The sequence below is a fragment of the Sminthopsis crassicaudata genome, chromosome 2, assembly GCF_048593235.1.
Source record: "Sminthopsis crassicaudata isolate SCR6 chromosome 2, ASM4859323v1, whole genome shotgun sequence".
Lineage (NCBI taxonomy): Eukaryota > Metazoa > Chordata > Mammalia > Dasyuromorphia > Dasyuridae > Sminthopsis > Sminthopsis crassicaudata.
This window is the reverse complement of record NC_133618.1, coordinates 406,836,218-406,859,912: the sequence shown is the minus strand read 5'-3', so window position 1 is coordinate 406,859,912 and position 23,695 is coordinate 406,836,218. Positions and strand designations below refer to the sequence as shown.

General features: G+C 38.0%; 1 protein-coding gene across 3 annotated transcripts in view; it reads right to left on the bottom strand.

The window, feature by feature from the left end:
- Positions 1 to 394: 394 nt before the first annotated feature.
- Positions 395 to 23,695, bottom strand: part of CYFIP2 (cytoplasmic FMR1 interacting protein 2) — a 136,041-nt gene continuing 112,740 nt past the window's right edge. For all 3 annotated transcript variants that reach the window (XM_074291921.1, XM_074291923.1, XM_074291922.1), the window contains exons 27-31: positions 8,119 to 8,191; positions 7,676 to 7,770; positions 2,902 to 3,140; positions 1,460 to 1,607; positions 395 to 690 (exon numbers count right to left, since the gene is read on the bottom strand). In XM_074291921.1, coding sequence (XP_074148022.1) covers positions 523 to 690; positions 1,460 to 1,607; positions 2,902 to 3,140; positions 7,676 to 7,770; positions 8,119 to 8,191 — 723 coding nt within the window. In that variant the 3' untranslated portion in view covers positions 395 to 522. The remainder of the gene's footprint in view (positions 691 to 1,459; positions 1,608 to 2,901; positions 3,141 to 7,675; positions 7,771 to 8,118; positions 8,192 to 23,695) is intronic.

Here is a 23,695-nt window from a genome sequence, read left to right as displayed (position 1 = left end):
AGCTGCACTTCAAGGACCACTTGCCCTTGGTTCCAAGCTCTGCCAGGTGCTGCTTCTCGGAGAACCATGGGTACCACAAGTTTCCACCTTCCTTGAAGCCTGTGAATAACAGCACGAGGTCATAGATGGCTATGTTTGCAGAGGTGGGCACAAAATGGAAGGCCTTAAGGAACAGCCATAACCGTGCGATGGGGAGAGCTGGAGACTGTGGGGGATGCCAAAGGGTCAAACAATGAATTCTCAGTACCAACACAGGAGAAAATGAGGAAGAAAAAGCACGCATTGCTGTTTGTGTGTGTGTGTGTGTGTTTTTTTTTTTCTTTTTTTAAGTTATGGAAGAAACCAACCACGGAGATGTCATGGAAGAGCATGCACAGGCCCAGCTCTTGGCTTGGGTCAAGGTGTGCTTGGGGTATCTGGTTTGGTTTGATGTCCAGCCCACAGGTCGCCAGTTTCCTGAGCCAGCCCTGACACAGTCCGGAGGTGCTTCCTCCCCTCCACCTCCCAATAGGAACTCTACACTTAGCAAGTGGTAGCCAAGGACTGGTGGATGGGTGGCTGGAAACAGCGTACGTGCTCCACGGTGGTACTGTCCGTCTCTACTGACTTCATGTATTTGTTCAAGATTGCAAAGACTTCATTGTTTAGGATCTGGTATTTGCGGATTCTGTCGGCCATCTTCTTCAGGGGCTGTGGGAAGACGGTGAATGGGAAACACAGGGAAGGACAGAAAAAGAACAGAAGTGAGGGAAGGCACCAGAGGCACAGAAACATCATTTTCCAGGGGTCACATATCTGGGAAGTATCCAGGTTCCTACCCCTATAATGTAGTACTGGTAAAACTCAGCCAGCTAGTCTCAGCAAAACGGTGATCCAAAATCCCAAAGGACTAGTGATGAAGCATACAGTCTGCCTCAGGAGCAAGAACTGATATTGTTTGAATACTAAAGCATGCTATTTTCACTTTATTTTGAGTCTTCTGGTACAAAATGGCTTATATGGAAATGTTTCACTGATTGCACATGGATAGCCAATATCTGATTGCTGAATGTCTCACATGGAGGGAAGGAGGAAAGAAAAGGAGAGATAGGATTTGGAACTCAATTTCAACATGGAATTAGGGAAAAAAGATATATGTATGTGTGTTTACATACACATGTCTATAAATATATATGTATATATACACACAAAATACAAAAAAAAAAAAGAAGAGATTTTTTGGGGAAGGGTCTTGTATTCTTTTCCTGCCCTGTCAGCGGTGCTCCAGGTTCATAGCTTCACACTAACAACTCCTTCTGCAATTATCTTTATAGCCCCCTGCATTTGTTGGAACAGTCCAATTCCTTTTATTTTATTTTGTTTCATTTTCATTTAATTTTTTGCCTTTTCTGCTCTATTGTACTTTGTCTCTACATTCTCCCTTAGACTTCCCACTTGTCACTGACCCTGTGCTACTTACCACATTTTTTATGATTTCATCCTTCCCATCCTGCCTCTGCACCTTCAGCAGATGGTAACAGAAGTCAAACAAATCAAATCTTCGCTGCTGTCCCAGGAGGACAATGACTGAGCAGCCAGCCCAGTTTAAGCCATCTCCAAAGCACTGCCTAGGAAGCAAGAGAGCAGGGGCTTGGAATGAGAGGGGAGCTTGGGAACTAGAGCCCCCTGAGTCCCTGTCCCAGTATCATGACTGGGAGCCTAGTCCCAGAGATAGAAGGGGCTCAATCATTCTCCATCATCCTTTATCCTCATATTCCCAATGTGTATGTGGGTATGAATGAGCTTATCTTATCCATGGGATTTGTGGGTGAGATGCAGATGTAACAAATAGTACATTTGTATTTGAGTCAGAAAGGTCCCAGTTCAAATCTTGTCTCAGATATTTTCTAGTGGCAAGTTACTTGGTTTGTCTGTGCCTTAGTTTCCTCATCTGTGAAATGAAGAGGTTGGACTCAAAAGATTTCTAAGGTGTTTTCCAGTTCTATATCAATGATTCTATGAGAAGGCAACAAATTATTATTATTAACAATGTTCATAATAATAATTTTAATGATAGCTAATATTTGCATAGCTCTTACTATGTGGTAGATCTGTGCTAAGTGCTTTACAATTATTATCTTTTTTGGTGACTCACAAATTTGGGAGGGAGTGCTTCTATTATCCCCATTTTACAGATGAGGAAACTGAGGCAAACAGAGGTTACCCAAGGTCATACAGCTAGTAAGTGTCTGATGTAGTAGTGAAATTCAAGTTCAACTGAGAAACCTGGAAATCCCACTCAGAAACCTAGAATAGCTACTTATTACTTCTCAAATCCATATTTCTGATTCTTTCAAACATGGTTCCATACAGCTTAACCCACCTTACCTATAAATGCTAGATGACTGACTGACTGACTGATCGACTGACATACTTGTCACTATATAAACCTTTTACTCCTGCCGGGCCAGTCTCCTCTCTTTCCTCCTGCTTCTTCTGACTTCCATACCTCTGTTCTACCAGTTTCTATCCTCTGGAATGCCTTCCCTTCTCCTTTCCTCTTGTCCAAATCTTATTCAGCGTTTGAGACTTAGTCCAAGTTCTTTCTTCCTTAAATAGCCTATTCTAGTGACATGGATTTTCCTCTTTTTTTTAAATTTGCTATTTATATTGAACAATAATTACCTTTATGATACATGATCTTATTTCACCTTATTTGTACCATTTAGAGCTTGCTTCAGTTTCTATATGCATATTTTTATCTTTCCAATAATCTGTAAGCTCCTTATAACCAGGATTCTTATTTTCCCTTGTCTTTTATCCCTCCCCCCTCCCATAGCTATCTCTGAGAGTGAATCACTGAACTAGCAGGGAAACTTCAGAGGTGGGTGGCTTCTGCCCCCCACTTTCCCAGTCACTTACTCCGCTGTAAATTCATTGGTCCCCACTGGGATACAGTACACAAACTGCATGGCACTCCAGAGCCGGTGAAACTCCACACACTCATCCACATGCATGACACCATTGGTAGGGGGAGGACCTCGCCAGATGGGATCCTGGAGGTAGCTCCGGATGCGTGTCAAGATGACCTCAAACATGGACAGTCCACAACACAGTCGCTCCTTAGTCAGAAGATCTCCCTCCCGGGCAATTGCAATTTGCTGGAAAGGAAAGTGTTTGTGAAAGCTTGTGAGTTGTTCTCTTTTTCTCTTCCCCTTCTCCTTTGAGATTTTATCCCTTTTCCCCTCCCCCTCAAACCAGCAGAACCTAGAGTCTATTTCCAATGACTGAGGGCTAGGTTGGGGTCCATTATTTCATATAACATTTCATGCTTTTATTTTTGTGGAAATTGTGGTATCCTTTCATATCAAGAGTCCCATCAGTCTTCAGAAATTACAGCACTCAGTAGGTCAGCTTTCTAGAGGCCACATAATCTGTCATTAGACCCTACCAGAAATTCTCTACAACCTTCCCTCAATATATTTTGTATATATTATATGCCTATTTATGTATATGTGTTGTTTCCCCACAGAATCTAAGCTTCCTAAAGACAGGACTCCTTGTGTCTGTATTCCAGGTTCTTGGCACATGGTGCGCACTGATAAATGCTAGTTGATTGACGCCTTTCCAGTTTGGCAGGATATGCTCTGCTGCCATGGCTCTAAGAGGACGACTTTGGTGCAAAATAGACAATCCACCTTACAAAAATCAGCACAATATTGGAGAGTAAACCCACCCTAGCTATCTTGCCATCTGTCTTGCTTCTCTCCTACTATTTTCTTCCTGAAATAGTACCTCTGGATCCCCAATCCCTGGGGGAATTAATTCATTTAAGTTTAGAACCCTTGCCCTGGGCTTAGCTGTTTTTACTGGTGAGTGATAGCAAATTTTAGCTGATCCCAACCCATCAGACTATCCTCACATCCCATCCAATCATCCAACCTGGCCATCTTGCTATCATCCCTTTGCCCCTCCTGCTTTTTATCTTTTGTTCTAGGTTTAGTAATCAAACAACACTACAGCAATTCCACTGACATGAAATGGGTATTTCAACTGGGGCTGCTCTGTGACATTCTTTCTGTCCTCAAACATCAGACAACCAAAAATTTAGGGACCAGATTATAAAATGCCACTTCTTGAGACTATCTGGATGAAAGCATTCTTGACAATGTCTCATTCTACTATATCCTTATGACGCTAGACATTTAAAAGTGGTATCCTAATAAAATTAAGGATTTCACAGCATTCCCAGAAATAGTCCTCTTCAAATGTAATAAATGAACAATAATTTATAAAGTTGAGGCTATCAGAAAAGCCTGTTGTAATGGAGCCAGGGAATGCTAAGACATTGCATTATAACAATGCAAATAACAGAGAGGTCTGCAGGAGTCATGGGAAGGGAGTGTTAGACATTGATATTTCTCCAGCTCTTTCTTGGGGAAAAGATGTCCTAATTCTAGATGACCAGTTCTGGCTTTTTAGACAGAAATATTCCCAGAGTTGAGATTAATTACCCCATTGGTGCTACTATCCCTTATACAAAAGAGATATCCCTTGGCTCTAATTCTGTGCTTTCTAAGCAACCTCTTGATCTTTATCTCTTAAACAGACTTATTTACTAGCAAGAGAAAACTACTATCAATGATCAGCTTCCTCAGGCCAGGCAGATAGGAAAGCTATAGTATTGTCATCCTACATTGGTAGGGGGAGGTGCTGTATGTACCAGATACAGGATTAGGGGCTGGGGATAAAAGGGGTAAGGGAAAAATAGTCCCTAATCTCAAATAATTCACATTCTACTGAGTGAGATGGTTAAACAGAACAGCTGTGTTCACACAGCAAGCTAAAGATGAAGTGACTTCTATTTAAACACTTTTCTTACTACACTACATAACAATGGAAACCTGACTTTCCTTGGTCTCTGAGATGTAGTCCAATTCTCAACAAAAAAAGAGAGGACTTCTGGTCTATGTTAAACTCTGGGGCAGGAGTTGTGTTGCTCTTGACACATTCAGTGCCTCCTGCATACCCTGGGTCCAGTGTTTTTGGAAAAGAGCCACTCAAGAAAACAAATTCTGGGACCTCTTAAGAGCTTTAGTATAGCACAATTTCCTTAGACACTAGCCTGGCTATTTCTGAGTCCTCCGATGAACTCTTACTGGCTTCCAAACTGTTTTGTTAGCTTTCCTGTAGTTGTTTGGATGTCTAAGTTTTGGATCATTTCTTGAAGGGAGAAGGTTTACAAAAGTGCTAACTCCTTTCCAACTTGGATGAAATCTAAGGGAATTTAACTGGATAAATATTGAGTGTTTGACCAGGGAATTCTAACAAGCCCAAGGACAATTTGTTAAACAGTACCATGAAGTGATTCATAATTTTCTAAATGCAAACAGATGCCTAAGCATTAAGAACTGGAGACCAGATTCTTGTGGGAGAGTGCTAACACAAGACAATTTTGCATACTGCTGGCTTTAGGAATTACTCCCTAAAAGGAAATCTTCTCGGATTATCTGATCCTACTCAGTGGGGAACTAGGTTGAAAATGAGTTCATTAACATGGTATCTGAACTGTTGTGCCAGCCCCTTCCTGCTCAAATAACAATAATAATAGGCACTCAGAGTGCTTTAGAGTTTGCAACACACTTTACATTAAACAGGGTGTCCCTGAAGTCTTAATGTAATTTAAAGCCTTTAGCTTAGTACAATTTTAAGCTATTCAATTAAAACTATGCTTAGACTTTGGGGCTCCAACCTGTTTTTTCAACTTCATAAAACATTGTTGTGATTCTGTCTGTTTCAATTGTGTCTGATTCTCCATCATCCCATTTGTCGTTTTCTTGGCAAAGATACTGGAGTAGTTTGCCAATTCCTTCTCCAACTTATTTTACAGATGAGAAAGCTACAGGTAATGGCATTAACCAGCAGTTAGCCAGGCTGTTTAGGGGAGCTGGATGGAAAGAAGAGAGCTTGTATACTAGATGCAAATGTGTAGCAGTGAGCAAAGGGAGGATTCAGAGAAAAGCAGAGTTCTGCAAGCTGATGGGCTGGATGGACTTCACAGATCCCAGCCTCTGAGAATGCCCCAGGGTTATCTGTAATTTCCTGCTTGCATCTATCAGAATCTAGAAAGTTAGTCCTATGTCTCATCAATCTTTGAACTTCTCCAGTGCCTTCATGCACCCATGACATCTTGGGTACTTAATAAAGATTTTAAAAATTAAATTGAACTGCCTCTCCCCTGGGGATTGGGGTGTTTGTATGCATGAAATACTGTCTGGTATTTCTGACTGTCCTGGAGTAAGAATGTCTGCATCTGAAGGATTGTAAGCTATGTAAGGTATGGATGCCATATTCCAAAGAATAATCATAAGGTTGTCAGGGTAGAGTTGAAAGGGACTTTAAGAGTTCATCAAACCTAATCCTTTCATTTTACACATGAGGAAGCTAAGATATAGAGTATAGAGAGATATAGAGAAATATGTAAGTAAATTGCCCAGAGTCATATAACTGATGTCTGAGGCTAAATTTGAACTCAGATCTTCCTGAGTTCAAGTCTTGCCCTCTATCTTCTAGGTGACTTAGCTGCCTCAATCTCTCTGATGTATTTTCTCACTCAAAATGCATAGCTGTAGACATTATAACGGGGACCCTGGGGTCTTCTAGGCAGTGCTGTGTAGCCATTGGATCACTGGACTTGGCAGTGGGAATGCCTGGGTTTATATCTTTCCTCATACAATTGCTAGCTATGTGGCTTGCCAGTGGCACTTTTCTAAGCCTCCATTTCTTCATCTGTAAAATGGATATAATAATAACATCTACCTCATCGATTTCTGTGAGGGTGAAATGAAGTAATGTATGTAGTGCCTTGCAAAACTTAAAATGCTATGTAAACATCAGTTATTGTTGTCATTATTACTGTTAAGAGATTGGCAACTGAGACATATTCTTCTAAATACATTTTGTAGAGAAGCAGTCTTTAAATATTTGTTTCTATTTTCCCCCTGAACTAAAATTTCAGCTCCATTTTCTTATCCCTTTCTTTCTTGCTGGTGAGATAACTCAATTAGGAAAAGCCCAAATTGAAGAGACAGAGAATTCAAAGTCCTGGTTAAGTCACACACTTGTACTAACCCATCCCTAGTCATTTGGACTTGGCTAGCTTCTGATCTCAGGGAGCTTTCTTTTGAGAGCAGAGGAATTCAGGGGATGCATGAACATAACCACAGACAGGCCTATATCAATTCCTGGAGAAGACTCTAAATGGTGAGTATTTGTATTTGTAATTTTCCCTTCAAATCCAAGAAGGAATAAAACGAGCGCAAATGTTCTCTGTAATGGCTCTTGTATTTATACTATCCTATTATGTTCACTATCACCAACATAGTTTAGGAGCCTCTTTCTCCTCCTGCTATCGCCTGACCACCTCCCCTTCTAGGGACTCATACTTCATGGTTTCCTCTTCCCTGAATCCCATTTTCCTTGCATTTATTTCTTAATGTCCTGACACCTTGAGTGTCTTGAATTAGGTCATATGTCTTTCCTGGTGTGAGTGACTTGTGCCTTTGCATATTATTGATCTCGATGATTTTTTTTGTGTGTGTGTATGTGAAATCTCCTTAAATCCTAAAACTGTTGGAATGGCTGGGGATATCTCTAGAGATGTTGAGGGAAGTTTTTCCTCCACTTGAGCTCTTACCTGAGGAGTTCCCAGCCTCTCTATGAGAGGGACAAGATGAAGAGGGGCATACTTTGCTTCCAGTCGCTTCATCCGGACTTCTAAGCGTTCCCCTTCTGTGTAGGCAAACAGTGGGGGAAAAAAAGAGAGATAGTGTCTGGTGTAATGTCTGGAGAGACATTTGTAAATGACTTGGAAGTCAGATTTTATTTAACTCTAATTATTAATCAATGAGTTCCACTTGTGTGTAAATGGCATGAAAATCCTGAGCTTATTTTAGTGGTCTGAATGATAAGATTCTCTCTGCTTTTCCCCCTCCATTCTTTGCTGGGAATCACTAACTCTTGAATAAGTCTCTTTAAGGAAAACTGCCAAGAAAGGCAAATCTCTTTGGAAATTATTTATTGGAATCAGCTAGACTAGTCCCTTAGCTCAACCAATTATATCCCTCAGGATTTTCTTACCTTTAATGTAGACCCGAGGCAAAATGTTCTGGAATGGAGCAGCATGGAGCAAATCACAGACTTCCTCCTGAGACTTGTTGGGAGGAGGAAAAAAGGAAGAGAGAGGGAGAGAGAAAGTCAATCATTTTACTCTAAGAAAACTAATGTCCCTGGTGTTCCACATGGGTGAGCATATGCTGATAACCCCTTTGAGAAATCTGACTGCAAGACTGCTGTGATGTTCAGCTGTTGCCCTTATTATATTTTTATCAAGATTTTTTCCTGCAACACAAAGACTGTTCTCTAAACCAAGACACTCATACCTTGGCAGCAAGACCACATGGACCTCTTTGACAGTCTGATGAAGCCTATGGATAGCCTTCAGAATAATGATTTTACATGCATGAAATAAAATATACAGAATCAGTTTTGTTGAGATAGAGTCCCAAAAATCTTCAGTAGCTTAAAAATGTACTAAGACTTTTAGAATGCATTTTATAATTCTAAAAATGCAAAACAAAAACAAAAAACAAAACCCAACCCCCAAATCCAAATATTTCACACACCTCATGTCAAGAACTCTTGCTCTAACCAACCATAAGCAAGAAGCAAGGAATGAATGAAACAACCCCTGTTCATAAGAAGCTTACATTCTAAGCAGTGAATTGAAGAATGCAGATCTGACCAATGGCTTTTGGGACAATACATCTTGGCTTTGGTCCAGTCAAGGAAAAGGGAATTATCTGAGAAGTCAGATTTCTGGATGTGTTAACTAGTAGAGATATTTTATACTGTACATTCTCCTAGACCAACTATCTAAACAAGTCAGACAAGGACAGGAGTATGTTAGAACATGCAGGACTGATCTTTTATAAAATTTCAAAATATACAAAGGTGTTTTGTTTTTTTCTTTCAAGATATCCTACTTTAAACTGTAGGAAAGAAGATTTGGGATCATCTACTTTAAATTGAGGCCAAGAGAAGAGAAATGACCCCCCTGGGATCACATAGCAAGTTAGTAACAGAATTAGGGCTAGAATCCAGTTCTTCCCCCTCACGATACCACACTATTTTTATCAGGTCACATTCCCTCCCCATCCTTAGTGTTTCCAATCCCAGTGCCCTATAGAGGAGCCATACTTTCCTTTCCTGTGGCATTCCACCAAGATTTTGCCTCCTCAACTGGAACTCCGTGCTTGAGAATCTCCCTTCCTCCCCTTTCCCTCCATTTTCTTTATTAGAATTTACCCTTTCTGTGGCTCATCTCTCAACACTTTAGCTAGTCTGTCAACATTCATGCTAGGAAGCACAAAGGAAGGTCAAATACCATTATTTTGTTCCATATTCATTCATTCTCAGCATAAGCTCTCCCAGATAATAAGTTGTAATGAGGGTGTTCTAATGGCATACTAAAGAAACCAATAGAGTCCAACTTACATTTGTTATCTTCATGGTATTAGGTACTAGGAATACAAAGACAAAATGAAATTTTTACATTCTTCTTCATTATTTAGTCTCTTTTCTGTCACATCTGAATTGTCAGGATCCTTTCTGTTTTGTTTTGTTTTGTTTTTTGCAAAGTTAGTGGAGTTTTTTGCCATTTTATTTTCCAGCTCATTTTACAGATAAGGAAACTGAGGCAAACAGGATGAACTAACTTATCCTAGTGTTTGAGGCCAGTTTTAAATTCAAGATTTCCTAACTCTAGGCCAAGTGCTCTATTTAATGAACCATCTAGCTGTTCCTTTACATTCTACTAGAAACATGCAATCTGTTTGCAAATAAGAAAACAGAAGATCATTTTAGGAGAAAGAAAAGATTAGCAACAGGGGTGGTAGGAGATGTCAGAAAAGACTTCAGAGATAGAAGATAGAGCCTTAAGTTAGACTAAAATGATTGGCATATGAAAGAGAATAAAATATATCTAAAAAGGTGGGTGGAAACCAGACTATAAAGGACTTTAAATGCTAGACTAAAGAGTTAGTATTTTATACTCAAAACAATAGGAAGACATTAAAGATTTTGAGCAAGGAAGTGGTATAGTCCTACCTGGTTTTAGAAATGTTAATGTGGCAATTATGTGCAATATTAATCAGAAAAAGAGGCTAGAAGCAGAAAAAATAATTAGGAAGTTATTGCAAAATTCCAGGTAAAAGATGATATGGACCTGAACAAGAACAGTGATACTATGCGTAAAATAAGGGGAGAGATGTTGTAAGGCAGAACTGACAAGTGGATTTAAGAGAGAGAATCTTGATGTCTAAAAGCAGGGGAGGGGCTTGCACAGAAAACGGAGAAAGCAGAGGAGTTGGCTTATCAGGAAAATTATTAGTTCTACTGGGAACATGTTAATTTTTAGATACTGAAGAGCTATCCAGGTAGAAGTATCCAGAAGACAGATGATGACGCCAGCCAATTGATGCCAGTTTACAAGTGATACGGGTTTAATTTAAATAGATTTAAGAGTATCTTACAGAGATGATAATCGAATTTATGGTAATAGACAAGAAATAGGAAAAAAAGACCTGGGGTAGAGCCTTGGGCCATTAACTACTTGGACATTTCCAATGGTATTGTATCCTAAGTATCTGGACCTCAAAAACTCCAAAACAGAATTCTTCTCTTTCCTGTTCTCCCTCCCCTTTCCTAGACTTTCTATTACTTTTGTGGGTACTACTATGCTCCCTATTGCTCAGATTTGCAACTTTAACTTCATTTTTTTGACTCCTCATTCTTACTCAACAATTTGTTGCCAAATCTTATTCTATTTTACATAGTATTTACCTTATATAGTAGTATTTACCTTATGTAGTCTTATCATCTCTTTCCTGGAATGTTGCAATAGTCTTTTTAATTGGTTGCTCTTTCTCAAGTATCTACATTTTCTATTTAGCTGCCAAAGTGATTTGCCTACCATGGGTTTGACCATGGCAGATTCCATATTCACCCATGACACTGACCACTCCACCCCCATTTCTCAATAAAGTTCTTTGGCATTTAAACCTACCTTTCCAGCCTTATTCCACATTCTTGCCCTTTATACATATTACAATCTAGCCAAAATAGCCTTAATTCCCTCCAGTTGTGGCATTCTTTTTCCCATTTCTACCATTTCACCAACTGTCCACCATACCTAGAATACTCTCCCTCAGTTTTATCTCTTTGAAAATAAATTACTGGAGATCAGGGGTTGTTTTATTCTCTACATATGTATGTATCCTCAATGAGTAGAATAGTGCCCCACACATAGTAGATGCTTTATAAATGCTTGCTAATTGTTGTTGATTGCTAGTTTTTCCCCCCAAAACTCAGCTCAAATCTCATCTTTTTTAGGAGTTCTTTCCCTGTTCCTCCAAGTATCTTCCCCTTTAAGATTGCCTTCCATCTACTCTATGTGTATCTGGATACAGATACATAGTTATAGTCTCCTCCAATAAGATGTAAGTTCCTTGAGGATATTGTATCCATATTAAGCACTTAATAAATTCTTATTAATGGATGGATTGATTAGTTGAGAAGAGGAAGGTGAGAGAATAAGGCATTGAGCTAAATGATCTTTTCCAGGAGATTGTGAAAAAAAGATATACAGGATAATTGATTAAAAATATGGCAAAGCTGAGTGAATGTGATTTTTTAAAAAAAAGTACAGGAGAGACCTAGACATAAATTCAGGAGAAATTAAAAATGAGAGAAACAAAGGGAATGATAGAAAAGACAAGCTCTCAGAAGAGATGTGAGTCAATGGAATCAAAGGCACAAGGCAAAAGCTTGGCCCTGGCAAGGAGAAAAGTCTTCCTTTTCATGGAGAAAACAGTACAATCACTCAATCACATCAGTCATCAAGCATTTATTTTTCCTGGTACTCTGTATACAAAGAAATGCAAAAAATAGTCTTTGCCTTAAGAAGCTTACATTCTAATAAGGCAGACAAGATACAAATAATTCTGCACATAAAGATCTATACAAATTGGGTGGGAAGTAATCTCATAGGGAAGGTATTAATAGTAGTGAAGACTGAGTAAAACCTCTTGGAAGTAGGATTTGAGTTCAGACTTGATGGAAACCTGAGAAAAGGTAGCTATGAAGAGGAAGGGAAACCAGGCATGAGAGACAACCAAGAAAAGGCAAGAATCAAAGATGGAGTGTCATTTTAGAGGAATAACAAGAAGGCTAAGTACATTGAGAGGCATAAAAGCATAAGACTAGAGAGGCTGGAAGAAGGGTTTAAAAATATAAACAACAAGAGTTTATAGTTGATCCTAAAGATAATTAAAGCCTTTGGAATTAAGTTTGTGAGTTATATGTATGTGGGGGGCAGGGGGAGATGGGGGGATAGAAAGGTAGGGGCCATTTTGAAAGCTTATTTTGGCAGCTAAGTGGAGAATTACTGGAGTGGGGGAGAAGAGGTTAGGATTTATGGTATTATTAGAGGGAGAAGAGAGAGAGCTCAAGGCACAAGACTTTGAATTTCCTCAGTAAAGTAGAAGGTGAAGTGACTTGTGGAGTGAAAAGTAAGCAATTCAGGAGATTTTTTTTTCCCCCATAAATAAGTAAGTGAAAAGCAATTTTCTAAGAAGATTAGTGTTTAATACCAAAAAGACTATTATAATAAAGAGCTAATCACACAATCATCTAGGGATCTCAAAATTCTACACGATCAAATAAGAACTTATCTTCCCCCCCAGATCCACCCCTTGTTTTGAATTTCCTAAATTATTATACCACTACATCCTTCTAGGCCTCTAGGTTCCTAACATCAGCATTCTCAACTCCCACTATTTTCTCATTTATTCATTTCACTGGTGTCCAACTCTTTTGGAGGTAAGAGTTTTCTTGGCAAAGATACTGGAGTGGCTTGCCATTTCCTTCTCCAGGTCATTTTATAGATGAGAACACTGATGCAAACAGGGTGAAGTGACTTGCCCAGAATTACACAGCTAAGTGTCTGACTCCAGATTTGAACTCAGAAAGATGAATTTTCTTGTCTTCAGGACTTTATCCACATTGCCCTAGCTGCCTCATCTATCTCTCATAACACATGACTAATTAATTGCCAAATCTTGTTGATTCTATCTCTACAACATCTCTTGAATAGATAACCTCTTTTCTACTCAAACAGCCACCACCCCAGTTAAGACCCTTATCACTGTTTGCCTAAATTATTTCCTAATTGGACTCCCAGCTTCAAACTTCTCCCTTCTCCAATCCATCCTACACAAAGCTGCCAAAGTGGTTTTCTTTAACCTCAGTCACTGCCTGAGCTAAATAAACTCCAGGCTTTTATTATTTTTTAAAAAATATATCTATGATCAAAGATGAATATTCATTTCTGCCTGAAATTTCAATCTGTTTATCATTTGATTTCTTCCTAATTTCCTGGTCTTATACATCAATACTCTGTACTGCCCTACATGTGTTTGTTATGTCTCTGTCTCTCTTATACACGTACACACACTTCATCCCTTTCTACCTTGTTTATACCTTCAAACTGGCTGTCCTCCTTACCCTGAAGGTACTCGCTCTTCACCTCTGCTTCTGGACATCTCATGTTTCTTTTAGAGACATGGCTCAAGTGCCAGCTTCTCCATGAAGTGCCATCTCTTGCCAAGCTATTTTGTGTTCATTTTGTATATTAGGTTGACACTTCTGTATGTTCATGCTATTTCTGAGATTAGAATTTAAGATCCTTGGAATCTTTAGCTTTGCATTTTCAATATGTAGCACAATCCTTGTCATGTAGTAGGCACTTAAGAAATGCTCATTTAATGACTGGTTGTTGTATCCTACAAAACTCCTTATCATGTGCTACGGTATTTGCAATTTCACCATTAGGGATGCAATCCTTTAGGTATCTCCTCTACATCATGATAAATTATAAATATATCTGGATTTCTGAATCCTTACAATCAACTTAGGCAGACAGTGCAGTGGATAGAGCTCTGCGCCTGAAATCAGAACATCTAGCTTGAAATTTGGCCACACTTAGCTGACTAAGTCACAACCTCTGCTTTTCTTTGTTTGCTCATCTGTAAAATGGGGACAATAGCATTTACCTCCCAGAATTGTTGTGAAGATCAAATGAGAAAATAATTGTAAAGAATTTAATGGGGCAGCTAGATGGCACAGTGAAGAGAGCATGGGCCCTGAAGTCAGGAGAACCTGAGTTCAAATCTAGCTTCAGACACTTGATACTAGCTATGTGACCCTGGGTAATCACTTAACCTCAATTGCCTCACCAATAATAACAATAATAATAATTTTTAAAAGCATTTAGCACCATGCCTAGCAATTCCAAAGTGCTATATAAATGTTATTATATGATTATTATTAGATATTGATAAGATATTAATTTATCTGATACTTCCTCAACATGATAGTCAGCTGTGTTATTTTAAAGTCCCTTCTAGTGCTAATATTCTATCTCTAGCCTTCTGTGTTGTAAAGTCCCTTCCAACTCTGACAAGTCTTTTATCAATTCCTTCCCATTGCAAGGTTAAGAATTACTGAGTGAGATTGGGTAAATTTAAAGTGAATGCAAATCTAAACCTCTTAACAAGAAGATTCTGGACTTTTTTTGTTCCTTTCACAAAAGCACAGTGATTCTTATTATTTTTAGATTATCTTCGTCCAATTCAGAATCCTATTCCATTGGAACATTCTTTGATAGAACATAGTATCTGAGTTGGGTAGAATCTTGAGTTTCTTGTCCAACCACCTATAGAATCACAGAACATCAGAGCTGGAAGTGTCTTTGGAGTTTGTCTCATCCAACAGCCAAAACAGGAATCTCTTCTATAGCAGAGAGCAATTAGAATAGTTCCTCTTTAAATGATACTTACTGTATTTGAACGTTTTCAGAGATAAAGAATTTACTCCCTTATGAAGAAACAGCAAATTTCCATTTTTTAACATGGGTCTAGTTGGGAGGAAGCTTTTAAGTTGAGCTGAAATTTCTCCTCCAAAACTTTCAGAAGAGAGATAATATGGAATAGTGGATGGACAGCTATCCTAGGAGGCAGGAAGAACACGATCCCAATCCTTCTTGGGAGATACATTGGCAGTGACAAAGTCACTTATTATCCTCGTGCTGGTGCCCAGAAGTGTCAAATTCAAGTAATAAAGATCACTAATCTGTACATAAAGACCACTGCAAGTCACAAATGGACTTAATTTTTAAATGTCATTTTACCTGTGTTTTATAGTATTTATATATGGTATATTTGTATGTAGTATAGTATAGTATATATACAAATATTGCATATTTGTATAATATCTATTCTACAGTATTTTTTATTTACTGCATTAAGTTTCCAACTATGTTTTAATCTGTTTCTACCAAACTCAGGAATATTGTGGGCCAGTGTGGCCTCTAGGTTGTGTTGTCAGTTTTACCTGATTCTTTGCACTCCTATTTGAGGCTTTCCTTGGCAAAGATACTACAGTGGTTTGCTACTTCCTTCTCCAGCTCATTTTACAAATGAGAAACCGAGGTAAATAGGATCGGGGAGCTACAGCTAGTAAGTGTCTGAGATTAGATTTGAACTCCTGAAGATGAGTCTTCCTGATTCTAAGCTCAGTACTCTATCCAATGGATCATCTTGATGCTTTTTGATGATTGTACTTAGGCAACTTTGTAAGACTTTAAGTTGAAGAAAAAATATTGAACATGCACCAGTAGAAGGGGTTTCATCATGTAGGAGTTTCCTCTGCCACAGAAGTCAAAGACCACTATCTCTATAGTTCTACACTTAGTTTTAGTTCTGTTTTCTAGGTCAAGCAGAACTATCATAATATTGTAAAATCTGGAGCTCTTTCTGCAACATTATATAAATAACATCATATGTTTGAAGACTGCTATCCATGGCTCTTAAATTGTTTTTGCTACAATTGGACACTGGACTAGTTTCTTACTTCCTTCTATCACATGCTATTGAAGGTGTGGAAACAGATGAGAAATGTGGATTTCTTAAAAGATGTAATTTATCATCCTCTAGGAAGATCTGGGCGTTGTTTGCACATATATTTATGACATACTGGATGGGTCAGACACCTTATATTACCTTGCAAAAAATATTTGTTTGGAGTCCATTAGTCTGGGACTTTTGTAGATGATTTAAAATTAGGGAGAAAGAAGAGTTATCCTTATTCTCCAGCTCTACACAAACACAAAAGAGATTAACAAACTTCCAATATAAGTGCCAAATTCTAATTGCTCTCCTCCCACTCTCATGTTTTTCTAGTCAACATCCTCTTAAAAAGCTGGACCCTAAAAGCTCCTAATAGATTTTCTTCTGTAGACTAATGTCTGGGTCTCGAAGGAACTAAAACACAGTATCATTTCCTTGTGATTTCTGACTCTGCAGTCTTAGTGAGGCTGTTTCTTGGTACAACTGCTGATTTTCAAAGACTTAGATGAAACACTTTGTAAAATAAGAACCTTGGGAAGGAATCATCCCTTGCCACCAGAGAAAGAACATTATTGTACAATAAAAATATTGTAGTGGAAAGAGTGGAGTTTGGGGACTATGTTTGAATTCCAGCTGTATTCCAGCCTATAAAATCTTGGGAAAGTTACTTCATCAAGAAACAATGAATATGAGGATTTGAGAGAAATATGGGAAGCTCTATATAAACTAAGGAAGAGTGAAGAAATCAAAACCAGGAGAACAGTACACACAATGACAACAAAAATGTACATGAAAACAATCCTAAGAGACAGAATTATTATTATCATGATATCTAGTTATTATAATGTTTAATTTTTGTTTTAGATAACTGATTAAGCATATATGACTTCTCTAAGTAGAGAATAGGCTTTCGGTGTGGCTTTTTTCTTTTTTGATGTGTTGGTTCTGTTGGATGAGAGTGCTAAATTGGGAAATAGCAGTGACATTAAAAACCAGAAAGATCAATAAAGCATTGAAAAGAGAAAGCGACAACATCTCTGATCCTTAATTTTCTAACCTATAAATGGACTAGATAATTTCTTAGGTCTCCCAGCTCTAATATTCTTAAATTCTATAACTTGTCCTTTGGGGTTCATTGCTTATTGCCAATCTTCTCCCCCAGTGAAGTAATATTCATTTAGTAAGCTATTCATGATATGCACAACTGATTTCCTTTTTCTCATCCAAGATTCTAGAGGAAACATTCAGAGCAGATTCTATTTATGATAATTCCTTGCCTTTTCCTCCTTTCCTTTCTCCTCTTAAAATGCCTTCCTCTCAATCAAAATTCTATTCCTCTTTCAAGACCCAATTCAAACCCTACCTGTTCTATGAAGCTTTTCAGAACACTTCAGTCTACAGAAATCTCATCTTTCACTAGATTCCACACTTCTTATTTTTCTCTTTAATTTTGGCACTGATCCAGGTGGCCAGAGGGCAGCATTGACTAGTGGACAGAAAGCTGACCTTTGAAAATGTAACTTCACTGCGGCCTACTTCTGTTGCATACTGACTGCATTATTTTGGGCAAATCACATCATTACAGTGCCCTAGGCAACTCTATAATACTGTAAGTTTTTTTTTTTAAATAATTTTTTATTTTCAAAATATAAGCAAAGATACTTTTCAACATTTACCTGAGCAAAACCTTAACACTAAGTTATACTCAAGGTGAGAATCTCCTTTGCTAGAGGTTGCCCTGGAAATTCCCTAACTAATGAAATCCGAGTTTGGGCCACAAAAATTAATTAAAATAAATCATACATTATTTTTCAATTATACGTATCTTATCTTTATGAGATTATTTCTTCAGTGAATGGTTCCTGTTTTAAATACTTCTTACTTCTCAAAAGTGCCTAGAACTCCTAGCATAGGACTCAGGAAAGAGGATGAGCTCAACAAATACTTGAATTAATTATTCATGTTGAAGACTGGATAATTCCACTGAACCTTAGAATCCATATCCATTGCTGAATGTCATGAGCTCAATAAAGGGCGCTGTTTATGGGAGCACTGTTTCACTTGTTACTTAACAACATTAGCAGGTCCGCTGATAGAGTGCCTGGAGTCAGGAAGATCTGACACTTATTACCCAGAGCAAGTCACTTAGCCCTGTTTGTCTCAGTTTCCTCATCTGTAAAATAAGCTGGAGAAGGAAATGAAAAATCATTCCAGAATCTTTGTCCAGAAAATCGGGGTCACAAAGAGTCAGACATGACAAATGGCTGAATAATAACAATCCCCAAATTGATTGTAGGATGAATCATCAAATATCCATCAATCCAGTGTCCCCAGAAGAAGAATGTATGATAATCCTGAGGCACCAAAAACACACATTAAAACTTGGAGATGATCCAAATAGTACACAAATACATTATTTGGAATGGGGATGGGGAGTTTTTTCAGGGTGCTTCTGAGAAAAAAAAAAAAAAAAAAAAAAAGAGGATCTCCCCGAGAGCTTGGCTACATCTTGTTAGTTCAGATGAAAGGAAGGAAATGCTCACATTTTCATCATTTTTGTTCTGCCTGGCATACTTTTTCAGTAGAGGTGACTGCCTCCTTTCCACTGGAATTTCTGCTGAATATCTAGTAGTAGATGTTAAATCCATGTATTTTTGCATATTTTCTCCAGAAAAGGGGGCAGATTGGCTTAAAGTATTTTTAGCACTTAAAATGAAAGGGCGGGCTAATTTGAGATTCCATTTATTGAAATGCTAAGCATTTGTATGACAAATACCTAGCACAGTATGTTCAGATAAGCATTCAACTATTTTTAATAGATAAGCTGTTTGACTGGAATATTCACTATTTCTCTAAAATATGCCTCATCATCATAAAGAACACAAGTTCAAATCCAACCCCAGGCTCTCACTAACTGTGTGATTCTGGGCAAGTTACTTCAACTGTTTGCCTCAGTTTGCTCATATTTAAATGGAAAAGAAATTGTAAACCTCTTCAATGTCGTTGCCAAGAAAACCCCAAATAGGGTCATGATGAGTAGGATACAACTGGAATGATTGAAGAAGAAGAACAACAACAAAATGGAGATACCACCAACCTCCCAGGATTATTGGGAGAATTAAATGAGACTGACAAACAGCAGACACTATATGTTAGCCAGCCATTAAGCTTTCTAAAATATTAGTTAAATCACATAATTTCCTTTAAAACTCACTGATTTATTTGTGAATTATACTGAGCTTTTCAGGTTTTCTAAAATCTGGTATCCTGCCAGTTACTCAGATTCCTCTTCTATTCTTTCCTGATGACACTTCTAGTTCAGCTACTCTGATCTCTTGAGGGGAATGTGAAATCATTTCATGATCACTTTGGATCTTTTGTTCATTCTTTTTCCTCTTCCCGGGAAGCCCTTCCTTTTCCCTTCTGTTCATTCAAATATTACTAGAATAAAAGTCTCACCTCAATATTTTTCCATAGCACTTACTATCTCTATTCCTTTTTTTTTTTTTTTTTTTTTTTGGCCACTCTTTATTTGTTGCTTTGAAATTACTATTTGTTTTGTATATTATACATTTGTCTTGTCTTCAAACAAACCATATCACCCATCCCCAAATGTATCCTCCTGATGATACGGTATCCCTGGCCACTCTTTCTACCCTGGCTGTACTTTCACTCACACTGGTAATATGACCCTCTCCACCCATCTCTGACTAAGATAATTTTTCTTTTTAAATTATTTTAGTGTATATATGAATGGAATGTGTGGGACACTCAGAAGGACTAGCACCTCTGGTATGAAGTCTTGCTGAGTCTTTTTCAGGGCTGCTTATCCATCTTTGGCGTTATTTGTTACCAAACTCTTACTTATGGATCTAAGAAGCTGTAGCATGTGGCAGTGGCCACATGCCAGTAAAACTGGTTGAGCAGAAGACCTAAACCAGATTGAAGGCAACTTACAGGCCTCATCCCTCTTGGTGAAATGGCAGATGGGAACAATTTGTTCCAGTGGCCATTAAGGCAGACACTGTAGAGTCTCAGAGCTTGGTCAGGCATAGAAGATGCCATGATCTCCCCTGAATACTGAGCCATCTCCAGTAATCTTGACTTTTGACCTGCCGCTGAACTTGAAGAAGCAGGAAATGAGAGAGTGAACCGTCACTTAAATTCAATTCATGCACAAGTCAAAACATTACCCATAAGATTAGTCCTCTTCAAAAATAAGACATAATGACTACAGAGACAATAATTTAGTATCTGACTCACAGCCTCTTGTCTTTTTCTCTATCCAAATTCCTGCTCTATATACATATTAATACTTTTTCAAATACCTTAACTTTCCAGCTCCATAATTTACTCAATTCCCATGACTCACTCCTCTACTCCACCTAAGTTACATAGAATAGTCATATATACCCTTGATCTTATATGTTGCCTTATTACCTATAGAGTTCCGCTTCTATATTCATGAATTATGTAATTCTTTTATCTGATTATGATCTTTTATCATATCAGCTTTCCCTCAGCCTCATAATTCCTATAGTTCATCACCACTGACCTCTGACCCCTCTATCTTTCGTTCTTTGCATGTTTATCATATATTTTTTCATTATCTCAACCCTTTGATGAATCAACTGTCAGTATCTTCTACTCTCAAGTCTTTTGCTTCTTTATCCCGTGCACAATTATGACCTGCCAAACTTCCTCTGTGGATTACTCCCAGCATCCACTACTTTTACTCTCATTTTTACATGCTGCTTACTGTGGCTGTAGGAAATCATTAAACCATGCTGATTGGGTCTTTTATAAATTTATATTACATAACCTCAACTGGATCCGATAGCAAGGTGGTCTTTTATTCCTCCTTAATCAATTCAATTTCCTATTCACCACAGCTATTTCAAATCCCTTTTTTTCAAATCTATCATTGTACTCCTCCTCCATCCCCTCAACTAAAGACCTTGCTTAAAACTTTGCCAAAGAAGTGAGGCCATTTGCCTTAGCATAACAAAAGACTAACTATAAGTAATTGGATTTCAAGAAATATTTGTTATATCAATAGAAAGAGAGATTGAAGGTTAGACTTAATTGGCTTTTTGTTTGAGATTGAATCTTTTCATTTTGCTGAGGCTGGAAATGAAGTGGTCACTTATGGGTCTGCTTGCTCCATTTCTGACCTGGGTTACTTTGCCCTTCTTTAGATGGTTTGGCAGTCCCTTGGTCCCAAGGTACCAAATCTAATACCAGATTTAATGCAATAAAGGGTAAAGATATGATCTTTCCTATTCCCCCCAAACTAAACCTGAACTATAAGCGCTCTTCTGATCTCTAGGGAAATTATTTTTGTTAAAACCATATAGTTACAAATTGGCACCCAATATTAGCTCAAATCTAAGTTGCTGAGTAACAGATCTGGGTGGGATAAAGGTCTCTCTTAGTGGAGCAAGGACATGAAGACTCTCCTAAAAGGAAAAAGATTTAGCAAGTCTCAAGCTGCAAATACTAGTTGAAAAACTTTAGGCACCCAATGCCAGTCTTCAGTATCAAAGACATTCCCAGCATCTGGTGGATTTCTTTACTGTTGTTATATAGAGCAGCCTATGTTTTGCCATCTAGAGTTAGCCAAGATGTATTACAAGCCACATATTGGGAGGATGGTGCTTTGAATTCAGCTGGAAATGTTCTGGAGCTAAGGGAGGGGGATGGAGATCAATTCCATTTATTATAAATCACTGAGATATGAAATCACCAAATTAACAGACTAGAAAATTGATAGACTGGAGAAAACATGAAGTTAAATCCATGTCTTAATTAAAATGAGAATCATTTCTTCTTTTTTCATGTTTTGAAAGAGAAATTTAATGAGAGCAAATTGATACTACCTATACAGAGATAATGAAAAGGGCACCTTGTCTCAAAAGGCTACTATTAGCAAGCCAGAAAGAAATGCACATTTGGATAGGAAAGTTCCTGACTAAATATAGGATAGTTGGGAACTCACAAAAAGAGAAACTAAATCATTTCTAGGATCTTAGGCCATTCCTTCTTTACTTTTTTTAATAAGGCTTTTAAATTTTTAAAACATATGCATGGATAATTTTTCAACATTAATCCTTGCAAAATCTTGTGTTCCAATTTTTCATCCTCCCCCCCTTCCCCTAGTTGGCAAGTAATCCAATATATGTTAAACATGGTAAAATATATGTTAAATCCAATATATGTATACATATTTATACAATTATCTTGCTAAACAAGAAAAATCAAATCAAAAAGGAAAAAATGGGAAAGAAAATAAAATGCAAGCAAACAGCAAAAAGAGTGAAAATGCTATGTTATGATCTAAACTCAGTCCTCTTTCTGGGTGTAAATGGCTCTCTTTATCACAAGATCACTGAAACTGGTTTGAGATTCCTTCTTTCTTCATGGAAATATTTCATAAGGCCAGGAAGAAATAGGCACCTGGGTCAGCAAATCTTTTCTTTCCCAAAATGTCTCATCTGGCTATCTATTATATGGTATAGGGGAAAAAGCCTTGGTCCCCAAATAAGGAAACACAGCTTCAAATCTCAGTTCTAATCCTACTAGTTGTGTCATCCTGAGCAGTTACTTGTCAATGTAGACTTTTACAATTTGATTAGGAGTTGTTATAGACTTAGGTAACTAGGACACTCATCCACAGTCACACGGCGAGGATGGGACAGGGGCAGGACTTAACTCTAGGGGCTTTTTGATTCCAAGATCATCTCTTCATCTACCCCTATCACTAATTCCATGCTGCCTCTCAATATGTATTATGGGTTGTTATTATTACTCCCCAGGACCTTGCTGATCTGTTTGACTAATCTCTATTAAATTATTTCCTCACTTGCTCTCTCAAGGGAAAAAACTTCCTAATTCAAATGAATGAATGGCTGCAAATAACAGACACTTTGACAGGTCAGCATCTATCCATTCTGCCTATGGGGGTGGGGGTCTGCTTCTGTGGCAAGTTCAACTTGTGTGGGGGTTCCACTCCTACTGTGGGGTCATTGGTGATGAGCCACAAAAGGCACTTTCTGCCAAGCCAAGCCATCTGGGCTTAAAGCCATCTCTCTTGAAATAAATCCAGAAGGAAAGGCACCCTTTCATGTCTTTTAAAAGGAACACAAATCAGCCAACTAATCATCTTTAAGAAAGGGTCTCAGAGACAGAGAAGCTAAGAATAGAAAGATCATACCATGGCACACGAATCTGGGTGACACATGGTGACTTTATAGCTTTGTCTCTTAGAAGGATTTGGAAAGAAGCCTTTATAATATCTTTCTAATTAGGGCTCGAAAGCATGCAGGATTTTATTTGTTTTTTCATACTCCAAAATTTATTTATCTCATAGTAAATCATATGGATGGCTGGAATTATAATGGTTGATGAATTGTGAATTGGCAGATATCCTTACCAATTAAAGCAAAAAACCAAAACCCAACAAACCCCAAACCTAAGTCAGGAGTAGCTCTGGGGTATATATATAATATGGGTGACATATTTCCCCAAAAGTAATGAATATCTGGACAAAAGAAACATAATATTCCTACTCTCTTATTCCTTCCCTACCTCTGCTTGTACATTTATTGATGTTTCTACTTGGTCACCATTTTCTCCCCAAAAATAACAATGCAGTTTTAAAACTGGGCCTATCTGGGTTTTAAAACTAGGTA